Genomic DNA, 21,319 nt, shown 5'->3' with positions numbered 1-21,319 from the left:
GCTATTTTATGTGTGAGCATAAATTTAATTGTTACTTATGTTAATAGTGCTTTTATTGTTCTTGTTCAGAGCGTGTAGACTTTTGCTTTGTATATTTTTCATGTTTTTGTATAAACAGTTCATGCTGTGCAGCCTTAATAAAGTTTATTATGGAGATGTGTTTAGATAACCAGGCAGCCTTGGAGGGCTACTTTTGACAGAAGAATATTCTAATAACGCTGGGGAAAAATATTCTGGATTGGAAGCAAATAAGAAAAACATCATCAGATTTGGGTAACAAGGAATCTAGCATCTTTTACTAAAAGCGTGCTTTACTGACGGGCATGTGCAATCACAAGACAGTAATCCCGACATGCCGGCACACACCCACATAATCAAATTCTCCATCTCTGCAGGTGCTGTCATAGGCCCACTCTTCAGCCTCTCGTCTTTCCCCCAGTTCTTCCCTTTTTCCTTTGTTCCCAGACTACACACCGTCATGTCCAGGTCTTGTCTCTGGGGAGTTCATCCTGGCAGGAGCCTTGTTTTTTGAGCTTTGCTTTTTTTTTGTCTTCCTCTTCCACTCTCCTCCTCTCTCCTTCCTTACATTTTTTTTTCCTTTCCATTTGTACCGGTGCTGGCTAATTACATTCTCCCCCTGCCAACAAGCGTGCTGCTGCTGTCGAGCTCCTACTTGCCTCCCACCCTCCCCACCACCATCACCTCCTCCTCTCCCACGTCCTCCTCGTCTGTTTCTTCTTCCTCACTAGGATAGAGAAGAAGAAGGAGGTGGAGGGGACAACTGGGGTACAGATGTGTATTAATGAAGCAGTGAAGGGCAGGGGGGTGACTCATAGAGAATGGGGGGTGGGGGGGCAGAGGAGCAAGAGGCTATTTGCATGCAGAGACAACGAGTTTCACCTCTGCTACACTCCTCCGTCTCTGTCTGTTTCTCTCCCACCACCCTCCACCACCCCCATCATCCTGGATACTCTCACTTTTTTTTTGCAGCTCTCCTTCTTTCTCCTTTGCTCTCCGGCTTGCTGCCACTGCTGATTTGAATAATTCAGCACAAGCCAGTATTCTCCAGGGCCCCATTGTCTGTGCGTGGCAGGAGAATGAGAAGAGAGATAAGAAAAGAAAGGGGAGAAAAGACTAGAAAAAAAGAGGATTGCAGGGCAGTGTGTGCATGTTTATGTGTAAATGGCGTGGGGAGGGGGGAGTCCATCCTTTCTTTTACTGAGCTGTGGCGTAAATCAGCACTAATGAGGCAGAGGAGGAACGGCTCGCAACACACTACGTAAAGCCTCTGTCATGCAAGCACACAAATGCACACAGGTACGTGTGCATTCAGCAGCCTGCCTGCACTCAGCAACCTCCTGTAACCTTCAGTGCTCCACTGTGTTTTTATTATCGACTTGTTGCTAACCCTCGGTTCCCTCGTGTGCATGCCACGTCACGTGTTCACTGTCATCCTGCGGGAGGCAGAACATTAGCCATGAGAGAGAAGCAGCACCAAGAAACACATGCAGAGCAATCAGTGGATCCTTTGCACATCATTCCCTTCTAGGGTGGTGTGTTTCATGAATGGTCAAGATTTTGAACAACTTGAAGAATTGTCTTTTTGTTCATGTGTTGGTAGTAGAGGTGTAAGAATTCCTTTTAGCAACAATTCGATTCATATCCTAACTTGTAGTTGCTGATCCGATTCATAGTCCATTTGGGTTCATCTTGAACGATCCGATTGACGGACCTAAAATCGACCGAGGACATCTTCAGCCAAAAATTCAACCAGTGTGACTCAGAGATAAATACCTGCTACTGAATAATGCTGGTGAAGTTTTCCAGATTATCTTGCATTTCTTGCAAGATAATCAAGTGCAAATTAAATATGTGTATAAAGAACAAGTAAGCAAGAATTAAGGGCAAATCCATTCAAAATTTTAGTTTCCCAAAGTTCAGCCCACTGTTGTTTTTCGACATCAAAAATAATACAAATAGAAAATTATTAGAACATTCTACCATACTGTATGGTCACATGTGTTTGCACACATTGGACTGTAATGATCGATTAATCCATTTTTGCTGCCATCACGTGTGTGTTTTCCGCTGTGATGCACTTGGTCGTTTTTACGTTACAATAAAATGAACCTGCCATTTTTCCATCAATCTGGTTAGATTGTAGAAATATAAATCGATTTATCGATTAAGTTGATTAATTGTTAGACCGCTTGTTGGTATTTTCTGCAAAAGAAATGTGCAAACTGTGTCTAAAAAGAGGAAAAAATGCGTAGCTTCAATCAATATTGCGCATTCTTAGGTGCCTCTCTGCGATTTTACAGTGATCTGAGCAAAAAAAAATAAAAAGCCGCAGAGTAAACAACCAGAACATATTAACATTGATCTAATCTTTCCAAGCTTCCCAAAAGACTTTTAGTTTTTGCTTTATTCTGAAGTTCTTCATCACACACCTAACATTCTGTCACTCTGTACTGCTGCATCCAGCCAGTGGCTCTCATAAAAGAACAGGCCGAGAGACTGTCCTGTTCATGAGAACTTCCCCCGATGACAGGCACAACAGAGGCTGGTCTAAGATCCGCTGAACATGACAAAGCTTCAGAGACTTGGGGCTCCGGCATCCTCGCACTCCACTGGTGATTTGTTCCCATAAGAAAATATGTCAGTAATAGCTACACCTTCATGAATATGGACCATCGCAGAGGCTTTGTACTCTCTACACAGTGACTTCAGTCAAGTACCTCTCTCTTAGGAGATGACACACTATCTCGTCAGATGTCGGAATTTTAGAAAAGACATATAATTTCTCGACATCAAAGCCATGACGCAAATGTTGTGAAAGGCCTTTCTTTTGTGAGAATTATGAACTGGATGTCAGGCATGGTGGATAAAAAATGTGCATTTTTAAAATGTTTGCGAGATTCAAAAACACTGTTTTGAACATTATTTCTGTCATCCCTTAAGTTCTAAATTTGGCTTCTGTGGGCGAAGAACTCAATAAAAGACAAAGAGGATGGGGGAGGCATGAGCACGAGTTTTTCTTTTCCTTTTCTTTTTTTGCATAGGAGCGGATTCCCTAAGCACATTTTACAACCACAATAGTGTCATCTAGGGAACATTTATTGGGTTATTTATGCGAAATAACAAGACAACAGCTCTGATAGGCTCAATTAAGCACCAAAACAGCAATACGGTCTCATTCTTTTTATATTCGCTAATCTCCATATCTGTTTATTGTTTGTTTTCCACTCTCAGCTTGTTAAGAAGTCTACACCATGAAGCGTTTTAGTCGTCAGGAAATAAGGAGGATTTTAGCCGTCATTTTCAAGCTTGCATGAGTTCGCTTAGTGGTCAGATTATTAGTTTTGGGACTTGGGTCAACAAATCCAACTCTCTAGAATCAGAGGGGAAACCAACAGAAATGACTTGAGAAATTTGGGTGAAGTTTTCTAAAATAAACGGAAAGAAAGAGGGACAGAAAGAAGTGTTCAACATCTGTTCTGCTGCTGGAAGTATTTGTAATGGACACCAGAAGAAAAAGAAATCAAAGACACCAAGACGGATAAGGAGGAGTGTTGTGAAATAAGGACATGATCCAACATGGCTAAACGGTAAAAAAAAAAAAAAAAACACCTGTCTGTTTGGACAGTCATAAACGCCTAATTGAACTTTCATGTCACTCAGACTGACTTTCTGCTGGGATTACTTTTAGTTTGGTCTACGTTTGACCAGACCTCCACGCTGACCTTTACAGTTAAGCCATTTTTTATGATAACAGAATGGTAGCATGCAACGTGAGTGAAGTTGCAGGAAGTAAATCAAGTCTTTGTGTACCTGTGGTGGATGGAGGCAAAATGTTCTGGTTGAAACGGCTGCAAAGTAGTTAAGAACACGGGTTTGAAGCCAACACCTGATCCCGGATGAGCTGTGTAACTTCCACGGACCCTGACAGCAGATGTGAGTGCTGAGGAAGTGTCAACAGAAACTGGCCCAGTACTACTTTTAGGCCAGATTGAACTGATAACTCATTGCCAGTGACATAATTTAGATTAATGGTGGATGCATTCATCACAGGGACTTTAGCTGGTTAGAGCGCCAGTGTAGAAAAGGAGTGTTGCCCTCCATACACGCCTGCCAGTGCAAGTATCCTATTACCTTACACCTGTTAGCACTGCCTATCACCTCATATAAACAGCACAGAGGTCCTTTTATCGAAAGCAGGGGAACAGAAAGAGAAGATGGAGAAAAGAAGGCAGGAAGAGAGTGAGGAGAATGAAAATAGGAAGAGGAAAAAGCAGATGAAGCAAGGGGGGGATAACGAAATGTTTTCTTGTTTGATTTTAAAGAGTCTAGCACCTCTGGACATGATGAATGAACCCAAGCTCTAGAGAGACAAGTCATGACGGACTCTTCGATCGCCCCTCCGACCACCACCCCACAGCTCCTTCAACCAAAGCAACAGGGACATCTAGTGGGGCAGACTGCAATTTCATAAGAAAATTCAGGGATCTCTTCTTTTAAAGCAGTTATTCAATAAAAAATGACTTCCAGAGAACATCAACTTTTTCAGAAAACATCTCACTAACTGTCACTTCAGAGAAATCTGACTTCCAGTAGTTTATTCTTTTGTGTAACAACAACCTGATCCTGTGCATTTTAACAGCAAAATAAGAAGTTATCCATTCTGTAGTAATTCCATTCATAAAAATAGCTACGGTTTATGTTAGATAAAAAAAGTACTTTGCAAATTTTAACCATAGTGCATATTACTTAGCTAAATCTCTTTCGCTAAATATCAAAGAAAAAACAAACTGAAAAAGTTTTTTTATACAATATGTGTGCCGACATAAATTCACAAGGTTTACAGAATTCTAATTTTGATCTTTTTCTCAGCAGCAGTTTTCAAAATGAACTTAACATGTTTTTTTAAAAAGTTTTACAACCTTGGTTTCATGTTCAAAGCATTTTTGCCACAAAGACAGCAGTAGCTGAAAAACACATCATCTTTGATGGAATTTAGAAAAAAAAAGTGCTTAAGCTGGGATGGTTCTGTTGTCCAGCCATGAAATATGTATATCATTTTTTTTCTACCACGCCTTCAAGGATGTTTTATTAATGAAAATGAAAATCAAAGCTTCTGAGTTATAGCTATTGCATCAAGCGACACTCATTCTGTCATTTCAAAAGATGAAAGAATAGAGACAGATATAAAAAAAAAATAGATTGACCTAATTACCATGAGATTGTTCTCATATTCATTTTTTGACAAATGAAAGCGGTCAGGAAAACAGAGTGGAGGCCTGGCAGTGTTTGAGGTAACATTTAAATGCCTAAGAGCAGTCCTCCTGGCTATTCCTTCATGCCCTTATCACCACAAAAGTCAGTCTCATTTCTGTTGTTTTGCAGCTGGTTCTTTGGTCCTTCTTCCATTTCCATTTGACCCAAACAAACTTTCTGTAGGATATTAAGAGAAAGTAGATTATCTTTTCTTAAGTCATAACTTTTAAAAAAGATTATCCCTCAAGCTCCCAGGGCTCTGGTAGAGGACCCGAGCTTGGAGGAGAACCCACCCGCGGAAGGGTGAGAGGGGCGTTGTTGTTTTTTTGTTGTTGTTTTTTTGCAATTTGATTTGATTGAAAAATTAAAAATTGAAAAGTGAAAGATGACACACTTTCATAAACAGACACATTATTGATGCCATTATAACTTATAATGGTATCATTATAACTTATAGACTTATTTGCACTTGCATCAGTACATGACACAACGAAGGCCTCCATCTCTCACGTTTGGAGCTAAGAATGGTAACATGCTGGCAGTTCTTGAGCTAATATCCCCTCCTTATGCTAATATACTTGCATTTAGCTTAAACATGTGGGAAAGTGGTAAAACTCACTCTTGACGCTAAATAAACAGACCAAAAGTTTCACTGAACTATTTGGAAAAGTAAAGTCTGACTTCAGGGCTGTAGACAGACCAACGGAAATTCTTTGGTGAGGGGCAGTGAATCTGTAAAAGAAACTCCAACATGGATGTTTTGGTTTTTCAGTCAAGGCGTTCATATTTGACGTGTAACCAACCTTCTTAATTTTCACTTTAAAAACTCACTAAACATTTTTTTGTCTTCTGTGTAACTTGCTGTATGAGCACAAATGGAGACCAACTATAGCAGCATTCATCCTTTAAAGAGTTCCAGGATTCCTCCTTGCGTTTTTTTCCTTTACATTGTGTCTGTAACAAGTCACGTTTATCCAGCAATTATTATGAAATTAAAGCTATTTTCCATGGCCAATGTTTGCCCCGGCAGTAACCACACCGAGATGGGCTTCATTCATTTAGCACTTTAGTTCAGCTCAATTCCTGTCGCATTAGCAGGAGATGCAAAATCAGAGTGTCACTCAGATATTCGGCTTAATGGTTTGGCAATGGCCTGGCCTTTTTTTTTTTTCCTCCGTTCCTTTTGCGATCCTCCTAACCCTATCTCTCTGCCAATTATGCTGTTTAATCTATATGTAGATAATGGTGTCCAGGACCTCCCTGTTGAAATGTCAGGTGTGAAGAGGTTATTAGCTAACTTTTAATTACTGTCCATCACTCACCAGGCAGCAGGACAGACTGGCTCTCTCCGACTTCCCTCTTATCTGGTCTGTGAATGTTGGTTAATGCAGGCAGGGAAAAGGAAGATATTCAGGATGTAACAGGCCTCTGACTTAATATCACCATTTTCACGCTGTAAAAAAGACAAGCCTATGTCCGAATTCCCTCCCTACTCTCTAACTACTATCTAGTTCCATGGATTTTAAAAGCAATTCAGACACCACAGTCACTACTTCTTTTTTTTTTTTTTAATCGGCAAATATATATCACCTTACTCCAGAAGTAAAAACCTTAATAGATATGAACATTTTACGAAGACTATTTATGAATCAAATATGTTCTGATGAGGAAAACATGGATGGTTTATAAAAAAGTTAATTAAAATACATTTTTTTTCACTAAAAAAATTTCAAACACAATGCATTGTGGTTCAACAATCTAGTGAGCATCAATGCACACTGGTCTTTCGCAGGAACTTCCGGGGGATTTCTTGGGCACTCAATTTTGGAATTGTAGATTTTGGACAGCACTACAAAATGGCAAACGCATTTAGTGCATTAAATAGTGAGTAGTGAAAGAATTCGGACACAACCAAGTGTTTAGGAGAAAGACAGACAGGAAGGGAACAATGTTAAAAATGTTTAATGGAGAGTTTAGTAGAGTAGATAAATAAGAAATTACATTTTCACAGGAAAATAGCTGAAGATTTAAGGAAAATTTGTAACATATCCCAAATCTGCAGTGAGAACAACATAGCTAGGCTTTACAGTAGATTCCGCTTCACTATACTTTTATTTGTCAAAATAATTTCCATCTAAAACAACCATAAATGCTCAGTTCTAAGATGTTTCTCTTTTGCAAGTATTGAGAGTCTGCAAACCATTTCCTTTAACTCAACCCGTCTCTGTTATGCGACTACAAGACCCATGACCCAAACTTTTCCACTTTCATCCGCCGTTCCTGCTCTCCGCCCCTCTTTTTGGAGTCCATACACTTTTGACCTCACTCAGCAAAGAACTCCTACATGCATAAATCTGCAGTTAAAAATGGAAAAAAATATATATATTTCGTCGAACAAGAAAAACGTAAAACTTTAATGCAACCAACAGTGGCTTCTGTTTAAAATTAGGGCTGCACTTGTTGGTATGTGCATGCATTGATTATGCATAGACTTTACATTCAGCAAGCCAAAATAAGACAGCAGTAAGCCAAAATAAGATGCTCACCCTAAAAATAGAAGGCACCCACATTACAATAGCCTGTCTTTCTTTGACTGATCCAAGCTGAGACACGCTTAAACAGACGCTCACACGAAAAGCAATCTCTTCTTAGCCCTTGAACTGTCTTTCAGGCATCTTACTATTTTAAATTTCCTAAGGCAGAGCACTTCTGAGTACAAAAATAAATTTAAAACTTCTTCTACTTCCACAGGATCTTTCAGTTAAAGGTGTCATTTTTTCTGGCCTCTTCCCAGTGACGGGAGCTCTGGTTGCAGCCAGTTGTTTCCAGATCACGCACACAAGCGCTCGACGGGAGCTGCACTTATTTTGTTCAAAAGGTGCAAATGGAAGTAAATGATTGCTAAAGCCGTAAGAGATTCCAAAACTGCGGGATAATTGTGGCAGTAGCAGATCCCAACCCACAATGTTTTTACTACGCCTTGCTTCCAGGGATGTAGATGTCTCTGGTGCCCGCATCCCTTCAAACCTGAGCACAGGCACAAGTGTTTACACAGCAAACCACACTCCAGAGGGCATCATTAAGCCGAATAATGTTTATAATGCCAACATACCTGCCTTTGAACTGTACTTTTTGTGATATTTAAGACGTTAAGTGGAGCCCTGCCGTTCTAGAAGTTGGTTAAGATTCTAGTTTCTAAGCCCTGTGGTCAATTACAGCTGACCCGTGAAGACCCGGGCCCCTTCTACCCCTACCTTTTAAACACCACCCCCACACACACACACACACCCAACACCCCCCCCCCACCCCCCCACCCCCCCCCCCGTCATCTGGATCACATCGTGCTCAAGTGGGGGGGGGGGGGCAGAGTTGAGCCCTATTTTTCTGACATAAGCAGACTGGGGGGGGCACGCAACACATGTTTGCCAACTACTGTCACACACAATAGCCTGTAGAGTGTTTTAAACAACACTCAACAGGACAAGAATCAGAAAGATCGGACAAAAACGGATGAAATACAATAATTCTTTGGTCACACTTGTCTTTTCCTACTACGGATTTGACTCAAACAGAAAGAAAAGAACCTCTGACTTTGCACCAAACACTTATTCCACATTACCTCTGGCATAAAATTATAAAGTGAAAAATGGTTCTATTTTTGATACAAAAAATTACAGCTTTTACATTTTAACACAAATGTTAAGGTTTTATTATTTAGGTTACAAATCACTAAAAGAATTAGGAAAATGTGAAACTGGAGCAACAAAACTGAAATGTTTCTTCCGAATATAAATATCAGCTACAAGCGCAAAGTCAAAAGCAGAACTGACACTGCAATAAAAGATAAACAAGAATTTAAAAAAAAAAATCAAGCCTGGTGAGCTGCTGCCCCCTACTGTAATACCTAGGCAACGACAGCCATTAATTCTTTTAGTGATATCTCTTTTTAAATACACATTAACATTAAATATCTGCTGCAACTAGCAAAAAATACAACAAACATGCAATTAAAAGGGCAAATAATTTTTTAATTTTGATATCCAAATATATATTTTTTATTAAAACCTAAAGGGGATGTTTTTTTTCCCATGTATGCAATTTGGAAACTTAAATGGCCTTTTTAAAAAAAATATATAAATATATCTGCCTGAAAAAGATTTTATGCTGAAGCCTCATTTAGTGCTCGAATATATTTGAGTTTATTTAATCATGTTTGCCACTTGGGCATCAATATAAACACCATGAGCAAAATAATGACTACATTTTCCTGGATCTTATATGCCAAAATGTCATATAGCCAGTCATTATAATGTCAGTTGGCAGAAAAAAATGGGGTGTAGTAAAAACTGGTGTTAAAGTTTGGGTTACATTTTTAGGAATGAGTTAAAACATTAATTTGGAGTTAGACATGACAGGATTCGGGATCATGCATCACCCTATAAATAAAAATAGAGAGTTCAGATTTTCTGTATGCTTGTTAAAAAAATATAAAAACTGTTGCTGTATAAATTGTTGTCAACAAAATGACTCCCTGCTTACATTTTTCCATAAACACAGTGGTTCAAAAATGAAAAATACAACAAAACATACTTTTTATCACTATGAAAACAGATTATAATTAAGATAAAACCTTAAAAAGTCAACATGTTGTATTCATTTATATCTCCTACATTTGGGATTTCTCCACACAGGCTTTAAGGTGTACAGTTTCAGTAGATTTCATGTATTTTCTATTGTTCATATTGGCTGAAAATCTAACATAACCTGCATTTCTAGGTACACACATTGTCCAAAGACACACACACTTTAAACATTCAGATGTGTTCCCTCACTGTTGGTGCGTTCTCTTCTATAATCAGTAGCTGTAGTCTGTTAGTTTATTAGTTCATTAGTAGGTTAGTTTGTTAGTTTGCAAACATAAGCCTCTCAGGTTAGTCACTGTTGAATTAATTAGGAGGAAAAAAAGCAAATCCTCCATCATTCTACCCTCTGCTAACAAGCACACGATACTGACACGAGAACACGGTTTGCATGAAGCCCTGCTCATTTATTGAGCAGCAGTGCTCCCACACGGCATGCTGTGTTGTATTAAACAACAGCAAGGCGTTAGTAAGAATAGGTGATGAGGTCCAGCCTCCCCCCTGTTAGTATCAGATGTTAGTATAGAGGGGCTTTCCTGTGCTGCCGTGGCCTTTCTGCCCGCTGGGACAAAGAGACCGCCGCCGCTCATCAGTACAGGCTGACCACACGGAGCCTAAAACATCAGAAGGAGAAACCGCTCCCTCCTCTATGTACATGGGTTTTAGACATATTTTTAAATGTTTGCTATGGGGAGTGGGGTCAGTCCTGCCTGATTTCAGAAGCGGTCTCTGCTGTTAAAAATGGCCCTGAACTCCTCTTGACATGCAAATGTTTGCTTTTTTTTGGTGTCCTTTAAGGCTTTTGATTCTCGTGGCATGAGAAGAGCATTGGCTTCAGAGTGTGGGAATAAAGCAGAGGGTTGGTTAGTGGGTTAGAAGTACAAGCTATCAGCATTCTCAAAACTGGTTAGTAATCCTTCATATGTTAGCAGAGATTAGTAAATTAGTCAAATACTGTTAGTACAAATCCAGGCCTGGATAAAAGGCTGTTTACACATAATTATTAGCATTTGCTGTAATTTGCTTGAGTGTTAAACGATAGAGCTGCTGGCATCAGGAGTCTGTAATTCGTGCCAGCGGGCGCCATTTGGAGAAGCCCACGCCACTGATTTCCAATGACATCCTTGAGATCCGAATAACAAGGATAACTGTTGATACGGTGGTGTGGTTACAAATGCTAAGAATCATCGGTAAATCGTGTCCTATCTGTCCCTCTCTGGTACACCCAGCGTCTAAAAACAGCTGCAGCTTCAGGCCTGTTGCAGATCCACTTCATCAGGCCGACGTGACCCACATGCACACGGACGGATCCAAAATGCACACACGGACGGACAGCATGCACTAAACAAACCTTGCATGCACGTCGCACACAACAACCGCGCACGGGTGTGAGTGGTGCAGTAAAAATAGCAGATATCGCACCAAACAGAAGAGGCTTCACAACAAACAGAAGAGTGTAAATCTCACATGATCAGAAATGAATCCAAAAAAAAAAAAGAAAAAAGCATTTCTGTCTACAGCAGAGCTACAGCAAGTGTCGACATGCTGAAGCTCTGCTCTAATCCGAAAATAAAAACTGCTTTGCTGGTTTCAGTCCAACTCTGATAATGAAAAGTGCAAAAATAAAAGGCTGACACAAGACCAAAAAAACAACTTCTCCACTAGTTTGTTCCAAACAGAAATGAAAGGGAAAAATAGAAAACATTTAAGGATAAAATGAGTCACCTTTTGTGTGTTTGATCAGCAGATCAAGAGACAGCAACTACAAAAAAACAAGTCTGACCAAATGTATTCACAACATATCATAAGCTACTGCGTTACTTCTTCTGTCCGTTGACCAACGAAAGCAGCAGATGTTTTCTCTTGCTGAGCAGAGAATGTAAAATTACATTTCAGCAAAGGAGGCCACAGAAGGAGGAGCATCAGTCTCTGCAAGAGAAACAAGGCAGATACAGTGAACTTCACTCCTGTGGGAAGTCTTTGAAAGAAACAACTTCTGCTAAAAACACTCACATATTGACGGAATAACCCTAATCTGGAGGGCAGATTATGCTAAACTGATCTGGACTTCACTTTGAAGTTGATGTCCCTTCAGGATTATAGTTAGGAAGCTAGATATTATATAAATAAATTATCTTTAAACATTTCTTATCTTGCTCATCCTGCACATTCCAGTTGCATTAAATGAAAGTTTAGAAACCATGAACCAATGCCTATAATTCAACTGCTGACAGGAGGAATCCTTTTTAATTACATTTCATTTGCAAACATCCAGACTTTCCTTCTCCCTTCCTAAATCCGTGTTCCATAAGAGTCTGTATGCTGACACTGTTTCACTTTTGAGTGTGACAATACTGTTTCGCTGAACATAAAGGCCATGAAGCTCGCCGTGCAACTGCACACTGCAACTTGGGGAGGGGTGATACCATTTGTCCTAAATGTGTAGTATTTTGTGTTCATTTCTTTCAGAACCACTAAGACTCTGTTTGACCCTACAAAATGGTACATCCCTGATACTTCTGAGGCCAAAACTGTTAAAAAGAAATCAGATCAGTCTTTAATCATATAGCACTGTTCATATGTAACATAACCCAATGTGCTGAAACAACACAAACTGAGTTGTAGTTGTAATCCTGCCTATAGTGAGACAATGCTGTGATGAGCTTTTACCCACCTGACATCTGAACATATGAGGGAGATACGGGATCAAGAAATGTGGCTTTCAAGGAACTAAATCGTTGTAAACCCGATTAAACGCAGTACCGTTTCTGTGGGGCAGCAGAGCAGTGGAGAACAGGCAGATGCCATCATCGCTGCAGTGTGGTCCAGTTAAGCCCAACGTGCGTTTTTCATCGGCATCACTAGATAGGAGCAAACAACAAAAAGCAGCAGAAAAGGTGGAATGCACAATGGCAGCCCTCCACAACCATCCTGAAAAGATTCGACTGCTTTTCTTTGTATCATTTCAACTTTTTAGTCCATTTAAGACTAAAATAACTAGGTGAAACATTCATTATAAATCAAACTCACACACTGAATTGACACTAATCAGATTAGCCCCTAAATTTTAAGAAAAACAATCATTCCTGTCCACGTGACCTGTCCATCCGATGGATCCTCCCACAATCCTCACTGCTGTGGTGTCAGCTGTTCAGGTGGGACCACAAAGGATGCCTGAGACAAAATCCACACAGGATGATGGAATGAACAGCTAGTGGGAGGGGATTTTTTCTTCATATAATATTGCATTAAAAAAAAGAAAAATTTGTACATAACAGTGCTTTAAAGGATTTGTTAGCATTTTTTTGCATGCAGTTCATGCAACATCAGAAATAGCTGCTCTATGAATAACCACTGGATGCTGCAGGCCCTCTCCTGCTGTCCTCCAAACAGAAAGGAGGGAGCCTGTTTCATGCAAACTTCAATGTTTAGTCCAGTAAATAGAACTAAATGAATGTAACTTAGGAACAAAGTGTCCCCTTTTCTTTTCTTACCCTTTGTCTTCAGGTTCTGCAGCTGCCTTGCTGCTTCACCGCGAGAGGATCGCTGCTCCCTCTGCTTTCCTCCTCATCCTCTTTGCTGTCTGATTTCTGGAAAAGCTGATGGTCGCATGAGGACAGCAGCTGGGCTTCTTGCAGTCAAATGTCCTTCCATCCTCAAAGAAGATTCCGATGATCCACGGCCCAGACCGCTTTACATGGCTGCTGTGGTGAGACGAGTATGTGTGTGTGTCTGTGTGTGGGGTGGGGGATGAATAACAGCTGCTCCTTCCCAGGGAGCGCAGTCCGGGGAAAGCGAGTGGAGGCGGAAGCAGCAGGACAAAGAGCTGGAACAGAGGCTTCTTTGACAGAGAGGACCGGATTGAACCAGCGGTCTCGGTTTCCAGCTGCTTCCACAGGTTTACGCTCTCTCCAATGCTCCTCCTTTATCCCCAATCCGGTTTCCAAGACAACCGAGAAGTGCCCGCAGTCGCAGGCAGCTGATGTAACGCAGCCCCCCTGATGGAGACACATGCGGGGATGTGGTGTGACCTGGCCTGCAGGTTCTGAGGCTGCAGCACGTTTTTTTGAAAAGAAAAAAATGTCATTGGCCGAGTAAAACTAAAACCTGTTTCAGATGATAGCTGGCAAAATACACCAATGAAAACTAGCGCAAATAAAAGTTTATTTGTTTTAATTTATTTTCTGTACAAAACCCATGTCTCTGCAAACCACTGTGCTTTTATAATCTTTCTGCACTTAGAGAGTAAAGCTGACGGTTGGCTTTAATAAAAGTTATTTATACGGACTGCAGGCCCACTCAACAGCCTAATTATTAGTTATTTTCTTTTTATTTATGGGGTAAATAAAGTCATTTATTAACAGTTTCATTAAATAAGAAAAAAACAGAAGCTTCTTGAGTAAAAGAGGAATATGTAAAACTGCAACAGAGGTTTGAAATGAGATAGAAATTTTAAACACATGAAATTCCACTTACGTGCTTCAAATGTTAATTCTTCAGTGATAAATTAGTTGGACATTTATGAAAAAGTTACAATTGATTTACTTTTGCGTTTCACAAAAATTAGTATCATGGGAATGAAGACTTTATAATAAGGATCTAAAGGATAAAAAATAGGTATTGAAAAGCTGTTATAGTCCTAAGGGGAACATCAGCTCAAAACCACTAATACAAACAAGTTTATGTTGGTAAAAAGATATCAAATCGATCAGGAAGGAAATAATCAACTTCTGTCAAACTTTGTCAGTTTCTCTTCCTGTTGTGTTTCTATACTGTTTTTGCCTTTTTATGTTTGTGTAACAAAGACGACCAATCAGAAGCTTGCTTCTAAGTTAGGTCAATTATAATTGGCTGAAGGTGAACCACAGTGAGGGATGTGTGCTGTGTGCACCTGACATAATGATAACCCTTTTTCCCCATAGCATTTCAAACAATACCAGAATAAATTGATATTATAATTTTATAACCACAAAGAACAAAACTGTCTGAAAGACCAGAAATGCCAGATTTTTATGTTAAAAGCTGTTATATCAAAGATATTTTGTTTTGGTTGCTTGAAACAAAACAAAACAAAATCCTAATTTTTATTTATAGTTTTAAACGACGAATGATATATATCAAGATGTATCCATTTAAAAGAATTAGACTATCATTTTGCCACAAAGTTAGTTGAATCGATTGTGCAGTGATACCATGTGTTGAGATCCATATCGAATCACATGAGAGGAAAAAGAACACATCCCTATAGTTTCTTTGATAAAGCAATAATGTAAAAGAAAATGATAAAGGTTTAAAAACAGTTTACATGAGAATCAATTCCACAGGAGCAACCACAGTAAATCTATGATTACTTTTATGAAGAGAACCATACATAAAAAAAGAATAAACAAAAGACCAAAAATAAAAACTTGCTCGACATCTGAGTGTGCATTATGACCTCCCAACACACGATGGCGGTAATGCGCCATAGAGCCCATTACCAGTTGTCGTTAAAACAGGAAGTAAATGACAAAATGCACGCTGCACCGATAACAGTAATGTTTTGAAGACGACACGCTATAAATTAGAACAGGGGTGGGCAATTCCAGGCCTCGAGGGCCGGTGTGTCTGCATGATTTCCAGATAGTCTTGCCCTACTCATGGCTGATTACCTGGTTCAGGTGTGTCCATCCAATTAGAACATGCCAGAGCAGGGTATGCTGGAAAACATGCAGGAATGCGGCCCTCAGTGCCCACCTCTGAATTAGAATCTTTCCAACATTTTTTCGTCCTCATATTTTTAATGAATCGGTCAAACCCCGCAGGTCTTTCGGGCCTATGCCGAGTCACCGATCAGCTTTACCTGAGTAGCCGCAAATCTGCTAACGATTCCTCTCAGCTGAAGGTAAACAAGATCACCTGCATCATCAACGTCAGCGAAGCCAGGAGCAGCTGTCCTCCTGGGGTGGATGAGTACGTGCACATCCCGGTGTCGGATTCTCCACTGTCCAATCTCCGAGATCACTTCGACTGGGTCGCAGATAAAGTTCGAGTCACGGCTGAGAACGGTGGTCGGACGTTGGTGCACTGCAACGCGGGAGTGAGCCGCTCGGCCGCGCTGTGCATGGCTTTTCTGATGAGGCACCGGGGCGCCACCCTGCTGGACGCACACGCGTGGCTGAAGAGCTGTCGACCCATTATTCGGCCGAACCACGGGTTCTGGAGACAGCTTATCGTGTATGAGACCGAGCTGCGAGGATGCAGCTCGGTCCGAATGGTGCCTTCTCCCATCGGAGAGATACCGGACATTTATGAAGAGGAGGTCAGGAACATTACCCCTCTACTATAATACTTTACCTCTGCTTATTGATTCTCAATAGTTTTATATCAATACGTCCCTGATTTAATGTGTCCTTTTTGGGGAAGGACTGTATTTCAACAAATCAGCAAGGAACTATCCCCTCATGCCACATTTTGCACTGTGCCCTGGTTTGTGCAGCATGAGGATATTCTTGATATAATTTCATCTATATATCATTGCTAAAATTAGATTAAATAAAGCTCTTCCCAACCTTTCTTCCTTTATCCACACAAAGTCAAGCATATCTTGTATTTTATTTACACATTGAAATTCTCCTGTTATTTTATTGTTACCTGGTTTTACCACAAAAAACTGTTTTTACTTTCTATATTGATTTCTCACAAGTTTGAGAATTTATGTTTTATATATTTTTATACCTGCTTTCTTTACAGCAGCAGATATCAAAACATGTCAAAATTAAAACTCACGTGACTCAAGACTGTGTATAAAAGCTTTTATTTCTTAAGGAAAAGAAAACACCCAGCCTTTCAGTTTCTAGTGTGCAGAAAAACAGAACTCACTAACAAACTCTCCAAACCTTTTGTGTTTTTGCAGCTTTAGTTTTTAAATAAAATGTGTTTTACAAATACGGAAAATGTTATAAGTCTATTATGGTTTTCACAGTAAAGGTATTCTTTGTAATGGGTCCTAACCGCCAATAAGCAATTGGATTTGTATTCATCTTTTACAAGAAACATGGTTTGCTAATCCACCACCTAGAAATAAATAATTGCTAAACAGGCACTATGAGAGCTATGCAAATCACAGAAAACTATTTGGCCAAAAACAAGTGTCATTTATAGAAACAAACACAAAGCAACACATTAGGGAGGCTTACTTTTTTTGTATCAGTGGTTATCCCAAAAGAATATTTTTTTCCCAATAAAGTATTTCCAGCACAATGAGGCAGTCAAACCCTACATTAAAAAAACAAAAGAAAAACATTTTATTTTTTTATTTGCACCTATTAGGTAGCTTCTCTTGAGAATGGAGCTACAACCTAAAAAGTGGTAAAAGTTGAGATTCTTGCCAGAGACAACATAAAAAAGGACAGACAATTACACATTATGGAGACACTGGTCTGCATTTACACACATATCCAGCGTTCCAAGATGGCTTTTTTATGTTCCCTTTGCAATCCTTTGCCTTTCTTCATCAAGAAAACATACAGAAAGAGCAGTACTGATGAGTAATGGAAATAGCCTGAGTCGAGGCCCGTCTAGGCCACACCTTCAGATTGCTTGTAAAGTGGAATCCAGGCAAGTGCAAAAACCGCGTCCTTTTACCTGGACTATTTCACCTTTCCTTCAGTAAGGCAAAAGTTGTTATCTGCATAGTCATGCAACAAATTTCTACAGGTAAAAAAAAAAAGTCCATAAAACCCAAAGTGGACTAAATGTCCCGTACACCCGAGTCCCTGAAACCAGTTCTCCCTTTTCTCCTCCACAGCTTGAGATCAGGGCTGGAAGGAAATGGATAATTACAGCAAAAAAACAAAATATAAAGTTTGATTAATTTCTTTCCGTCAAAAACTTACCTCCTGTTCCAGCTTCTGGTATTCTGCAGTTTTCTGTCGACGTGTCGATCTGGATCTCTTTCCTTCCAAAAAAAAGGCGATTATCTAGAAGAGAGCAGATGGAAAAAGTTAATTGCATCATTTTTATAAAGCAATTAGTCATTAGTTCTTTATAAACAATGTACAAACTTTATAAAACTACAAACTAAACATCTGAATTGTTTGCACAAAGCAACTGAAGTGACTTTTTCTCAGTACCTGGTATTGATCAGATTTTGGTCATGATAACCTTTTTATAGGCTTCTGGTCAAACAGAAGCTCACTTTGACACAAATATATGAAAAACGTTTTCCAAAAATAAGAACAAGAACAAAGGAATGTTACTTTAACCACCAAAAGATTATTTTTCTGCACCTATAATTGTAACAAATAATGACTAATAAAATCAACATTAATAGCATATAATAATACCTTGCGCTTGTTGTGATAAGTGACGTAGAGCACTGCAACCAACACACCAGCAGAAACAAGGTATGCAAAGAAATGGCTGCTTTCCGGTTCTTCAAATCCGCTTTCCTTGATACTTTCAATGGGTGTTTTTTTTGTCTCCCCCTTGTTTGCTGCAACGCCGTCGTTTTTCTCCTCCTCATTCGGTGTGGCGCCCTCCATTTCCTCGGTTACCTCGTCTTTGTTTTCCTCCTCTTCATTTGGGGTGACGCCCTCGTTTTCCTCAGTTACCTGGTCTTTGTTTTTGGACTCCTCGTCCTTTGTTTTTTGCTGTGGGCCCGCTGTAGTTGTCTCATTCTTTGCTCCATTAGTTATTTCTATTACACTCTGGTTTGTTAGCACTGAAGAGACCTCCACCACAGTTTTATTGGTTTCGTTTAGTGCAATTGGAGTTTTTATCCCAGTGTCATCAGTTCTGTTACTTTCATCGGCTCCTGTGTACATAAAACATGACAAATATTTAAATAAACCCAACAGAACAAGTTTCTTTCTTTAATATTCCTAATAAAATACAGCAAACATGACCCTATGTGGATGTTATTGAACTCACTAGTGCATCCTGATTCTTAATCGGAGATGAGGACATTACACATATTCAGATTTTCTTTATTTTGCAATCAATCTGGAATAGATTTATAAGTATATCTTAAAAGAGCATGAGTTTTGTTTTCTCTCTTTTAAAAGTTGCAGCACCATGTACAAACACCCATAACAAATGCATGTCCCCTAAACCCATGCAGTTACAACATTAAAAAGGTAAAAAAAAATTAAATAAAAAAATCTGTTTTTCCCAGCTTGATTTACCCCAGAGAAAAGAAAAAGGAAAACGTTAGTATGCTAGTTATGTTTTACATCCAGTATAGCAAGTTGGAATACTTGATCCCTACAAGTTCTTCAACTTAAACCTCTGTGACAATCAGTGCTGCAGTCAAACAAGTTTAGTTTTTTGTTTTTGTATCTGTTGTATCACCCAATGCAAGAGTTTGGTTCCTTAATACGCCCATGGAAAGCTTTTAGATTATTATTATTATTTTTTTTTTTTTGATGTCTCTGAAAATGTCTGCCTATAATAACTAACAGTTCATATGAATAATATGTGACCGGGAAAGCTCTGCTAGCCTGAAGTCCTGTTTGTCTTCAGTGATGACACAGCCCTGCCTGCTTGTCAAGGATGAATTATCAAAGACAGAGAAGAGATCCGGGTTTCCTCAGAAAGGGAGGCTCAGTCTGTCCAGCAAATATACTGAAACCTTTTCATATTTGTTTATGGATAAGACACAAGACACATTTTGAAACACAACCCTAAATCAGTCAGACTACACATGACAATGACAGTTACTGTTGTACCCGAATACCAAATCTAATTTAAGAAAGAAAAGTTGGAATACACTGTGAACATTATATATATTAAGTTATATTATATATTAAGGTTATTTTGTCAATTCTAACAAAATTACATTTTGTTTGTGGCTGCGTGTTGTTGAGGTCACTTTTTAATTCGACGTCACACGAAGGACCGGCGTTAACATAACAGCATGCATGGCTGGGAATCAACATATATGGATTATTATTATTATTCCTTCTTTAAAAAAAAAAAAACAACAGCACGCGGTGCTCTAGCTAGCTAGCTCTGTCGAAGACATTTTGTCGAAGGATGAAAAATTTCGTCAGTGAAAGTTAAATGTGAACTGGTAAACTTACTTACTTACCCATAACTGCAGAACAGCACAGAATGGCGGCAACTACAAGCAACACCGTCTTCATTGTGTATTCTGGATCCAAACAGCCACAGAACCAAAAGCAAATGTGTTGGTTTACCCGCGTACCCTGTCAGCTCCAGAAGAAACTGTCAGGTTGCCAGGTTGGAGCTTTGACACTTCTGCTTCCGTGTACAAACTGTTCTTCTTCTGCGCAGCCACAGACATGAAACTGAACGTTGCCGCCGCCTATAGACCAAAACCTTGAATTACAAATGACCCAAACTTCAGCTGAGAAAATGTTTTAGCTGCATTTATGTAAATAAAACATATAATCAATTTCCTTTATTCTGAAAAACTGTAGCTACCAGACAACCACTCCTGATACGATCAGAGATAAATATTATTGTATCTAAACAACAAATGATGATAATTCTTTGTTTGTTTTAGTGGTAGCGTTTTTTATGTTGTTAATGCCCCTCATTTGACTTATTTATTTTACTGATTCCTTTTATTTGTCACTATTACCTCCCTTATGAGGTGACAAAATGATTACCACGTGGACTAATTGCCAGTATTTGGTCTTTGCAGCAGATGGCAGTAAAACTCCAATTAAAAACAGACAAAGGTGCACTACATCACGTTAAAACACAATCATTCTAACATGTCCAACTAAAAATACAAGATAATTTTTGGACAATCTTAATGATAATGCAAAAGAAAATAAAATGTGGCTTATCTGCAAGTGGAATTTTCTTTCAAATAATTTTGATTTTGATTTGAAATGGTTTATTTCAAGCAATTAAGTAGAAATAATACACAAAAGCAATATAATCATCAGTTATACATTCATACAGTAACTAATATAACTTAGGATAATTAGACATATTAATAAATATTGCTTGAAAGGGAGTGGAAGGAAGCGAACTTATATAATCCCACCCCGTTATAATCAGCTAAACTGAGGACAATTCAAAGTTAAGCTGTTTTTTTAAAATGAGATAATTATCTCCATGAGAATTGGACACGGTTTACATCTTAATAGGGTGTGGGACACCTGTAGGGTATTATGTTTAATGTGTTTTAATTGTGATGTACTGTTTGACATTTAAAAAGTTCCAAGTCAAAATCTCGTTTTTAACAAACATTAGCATTTCCCTCTTTAGGCTCACACCTGTATGAATAAAACATTAGGGAGGTTCTTTAGCTCACAGCCGGCTATACCTGTCTCCACAAAGGCACCAACTGAGGCTTGCTAAGCCTCATGAATGCTACAGAATCAATCAATTAATATCTCCTCAGGAAACCACAAGTGAAATGAGCACACCATCCTGTTATTAGTGGG

At 39.2% G+C, this 21,319-nt stretch overlaps 2 protein-coding genes and 1 long non-coding RNA gene across 5 annotated transcripts; 1 reads left to right on the top strand and 2 right to left on the bottom strand.

The window, feature by feature from the left end:
* Positions 1-7,220: 7,220 nt before the first annotated feature.
* LOC105354757 lies at positions 7,221-15,954 on the bottom strand. 3 transcript variants are annotated; one of them, XR_909315.3, is made up of 4 exons: positions 15,813-15,954; positions 13,409-13,912; positions 12,678-13,088; positions 7,221-11,843 (listed from the first exon to the last, which is right to left on the bottom strand). It is a non-coding gene; the product is annotated as an uncharacterized LOC105354757 (long non-coding RNA). The 3 variants fall into 3 exon arrangements; XR_002290860.2 differs by having other exon boundaries at positions 15,757-15,875; XR_002290861.2 differs by having other exon boundaries at positions 13,409-13,965; positions 15,813-15,827.
* Positions 15,023-17,070, top strand: LOC101155776 (dual specificity protein phosphatase 18-like). Its single transcript, XM_011479360.3, has 2 exons — positions 15,023-15,475; positions 15,656-17,070. The coding sequence occupies exon 2, from the start codon at positions 15,697-15,699 to the stop codon at positions 16,240-16,242; it is 546 nt and encodes a 181-aa protein (XP_011477662.1). The 5' UTR covers positions 15,023-15,475; positions 15,656-15,696; the 3' UTR covers positions 16,243-17,070.
* On the bottom strand, positions 16,695-20,172 carry LOC101172824 (trans-Golgi network integral membrane protein 2). The gene is made up of 4 exons (XM_004072496.4): positions 19,987-20,172; positions 18,242-18,711; positions 17,792-17,875; positions 16,695-17,716 (listed from the first exon to the last, which is right to left on the bottom strand). Exons 1-4 carry the CDS (start codon positions 20,039-20,041, stop codon positions 17,711-17,713), a joined length of 615 nt encoding a protein of 204 aa, XP_004072544.1. The 5' UTR covers positions 20,042-20,172; the 3' UTR covers positions 16,695-17,710.
* Between the last annotated feature and the right edge of the window lie 1,147 nt (positions 20,173-21,319).

The sequence above is a fragment of the Oryzias latipes genome, chromosome 9 (assembly GCF_002234675.1).
Source record: "Oryzias latipes chromosome 9, ASM223467v1".
NCBI lineage: Eukaryota > Metazoa > Chordata > Actinopteri > Beloniformes > Adrianichthyidae > Oryzias > Oryzias latipes.
Note: the sequence above shows the minus strand (reverse complement) of the source record. Positions and strands in the feature narration are given on the sequence as shown.

What these genes read in the sequence shown, in the direction of transcription:
- LOC101172824 (XM_004072496.4), bottom strand. Translation starts at nt 20,041, where the DNA reads ATGAAGACGGTGTTGCTTGTAGTTGCCGCCATTCTGTGCTGTTCTGCA. An exon ending in GTGCTGTTCTGCAGTTATGG is followed by an intron (nt 18,712 to 19,986) that starts GTAAGTAAGTAA and finishes TTATGTACACAG; the next exon opens with GAGCCGATGAAAGTAACAGA. An exon ending in CTTATCACAACAAGCGCAAG is followed by an intron (nt 17,876 to 18,241) that starts GTATTATTATAT and finishes GCTCTCTTCTAG; the next exon opens with ATAATCGCCTTTTTTTTGGA.
- LOC101155776 (XM_011479360.3), top strand. Translation starts at nt 15,697, where the DNA reads ATGAATCGGTCAAACCCCGCAGGTCTTTCGGGCCTATGCCGAGTCACC.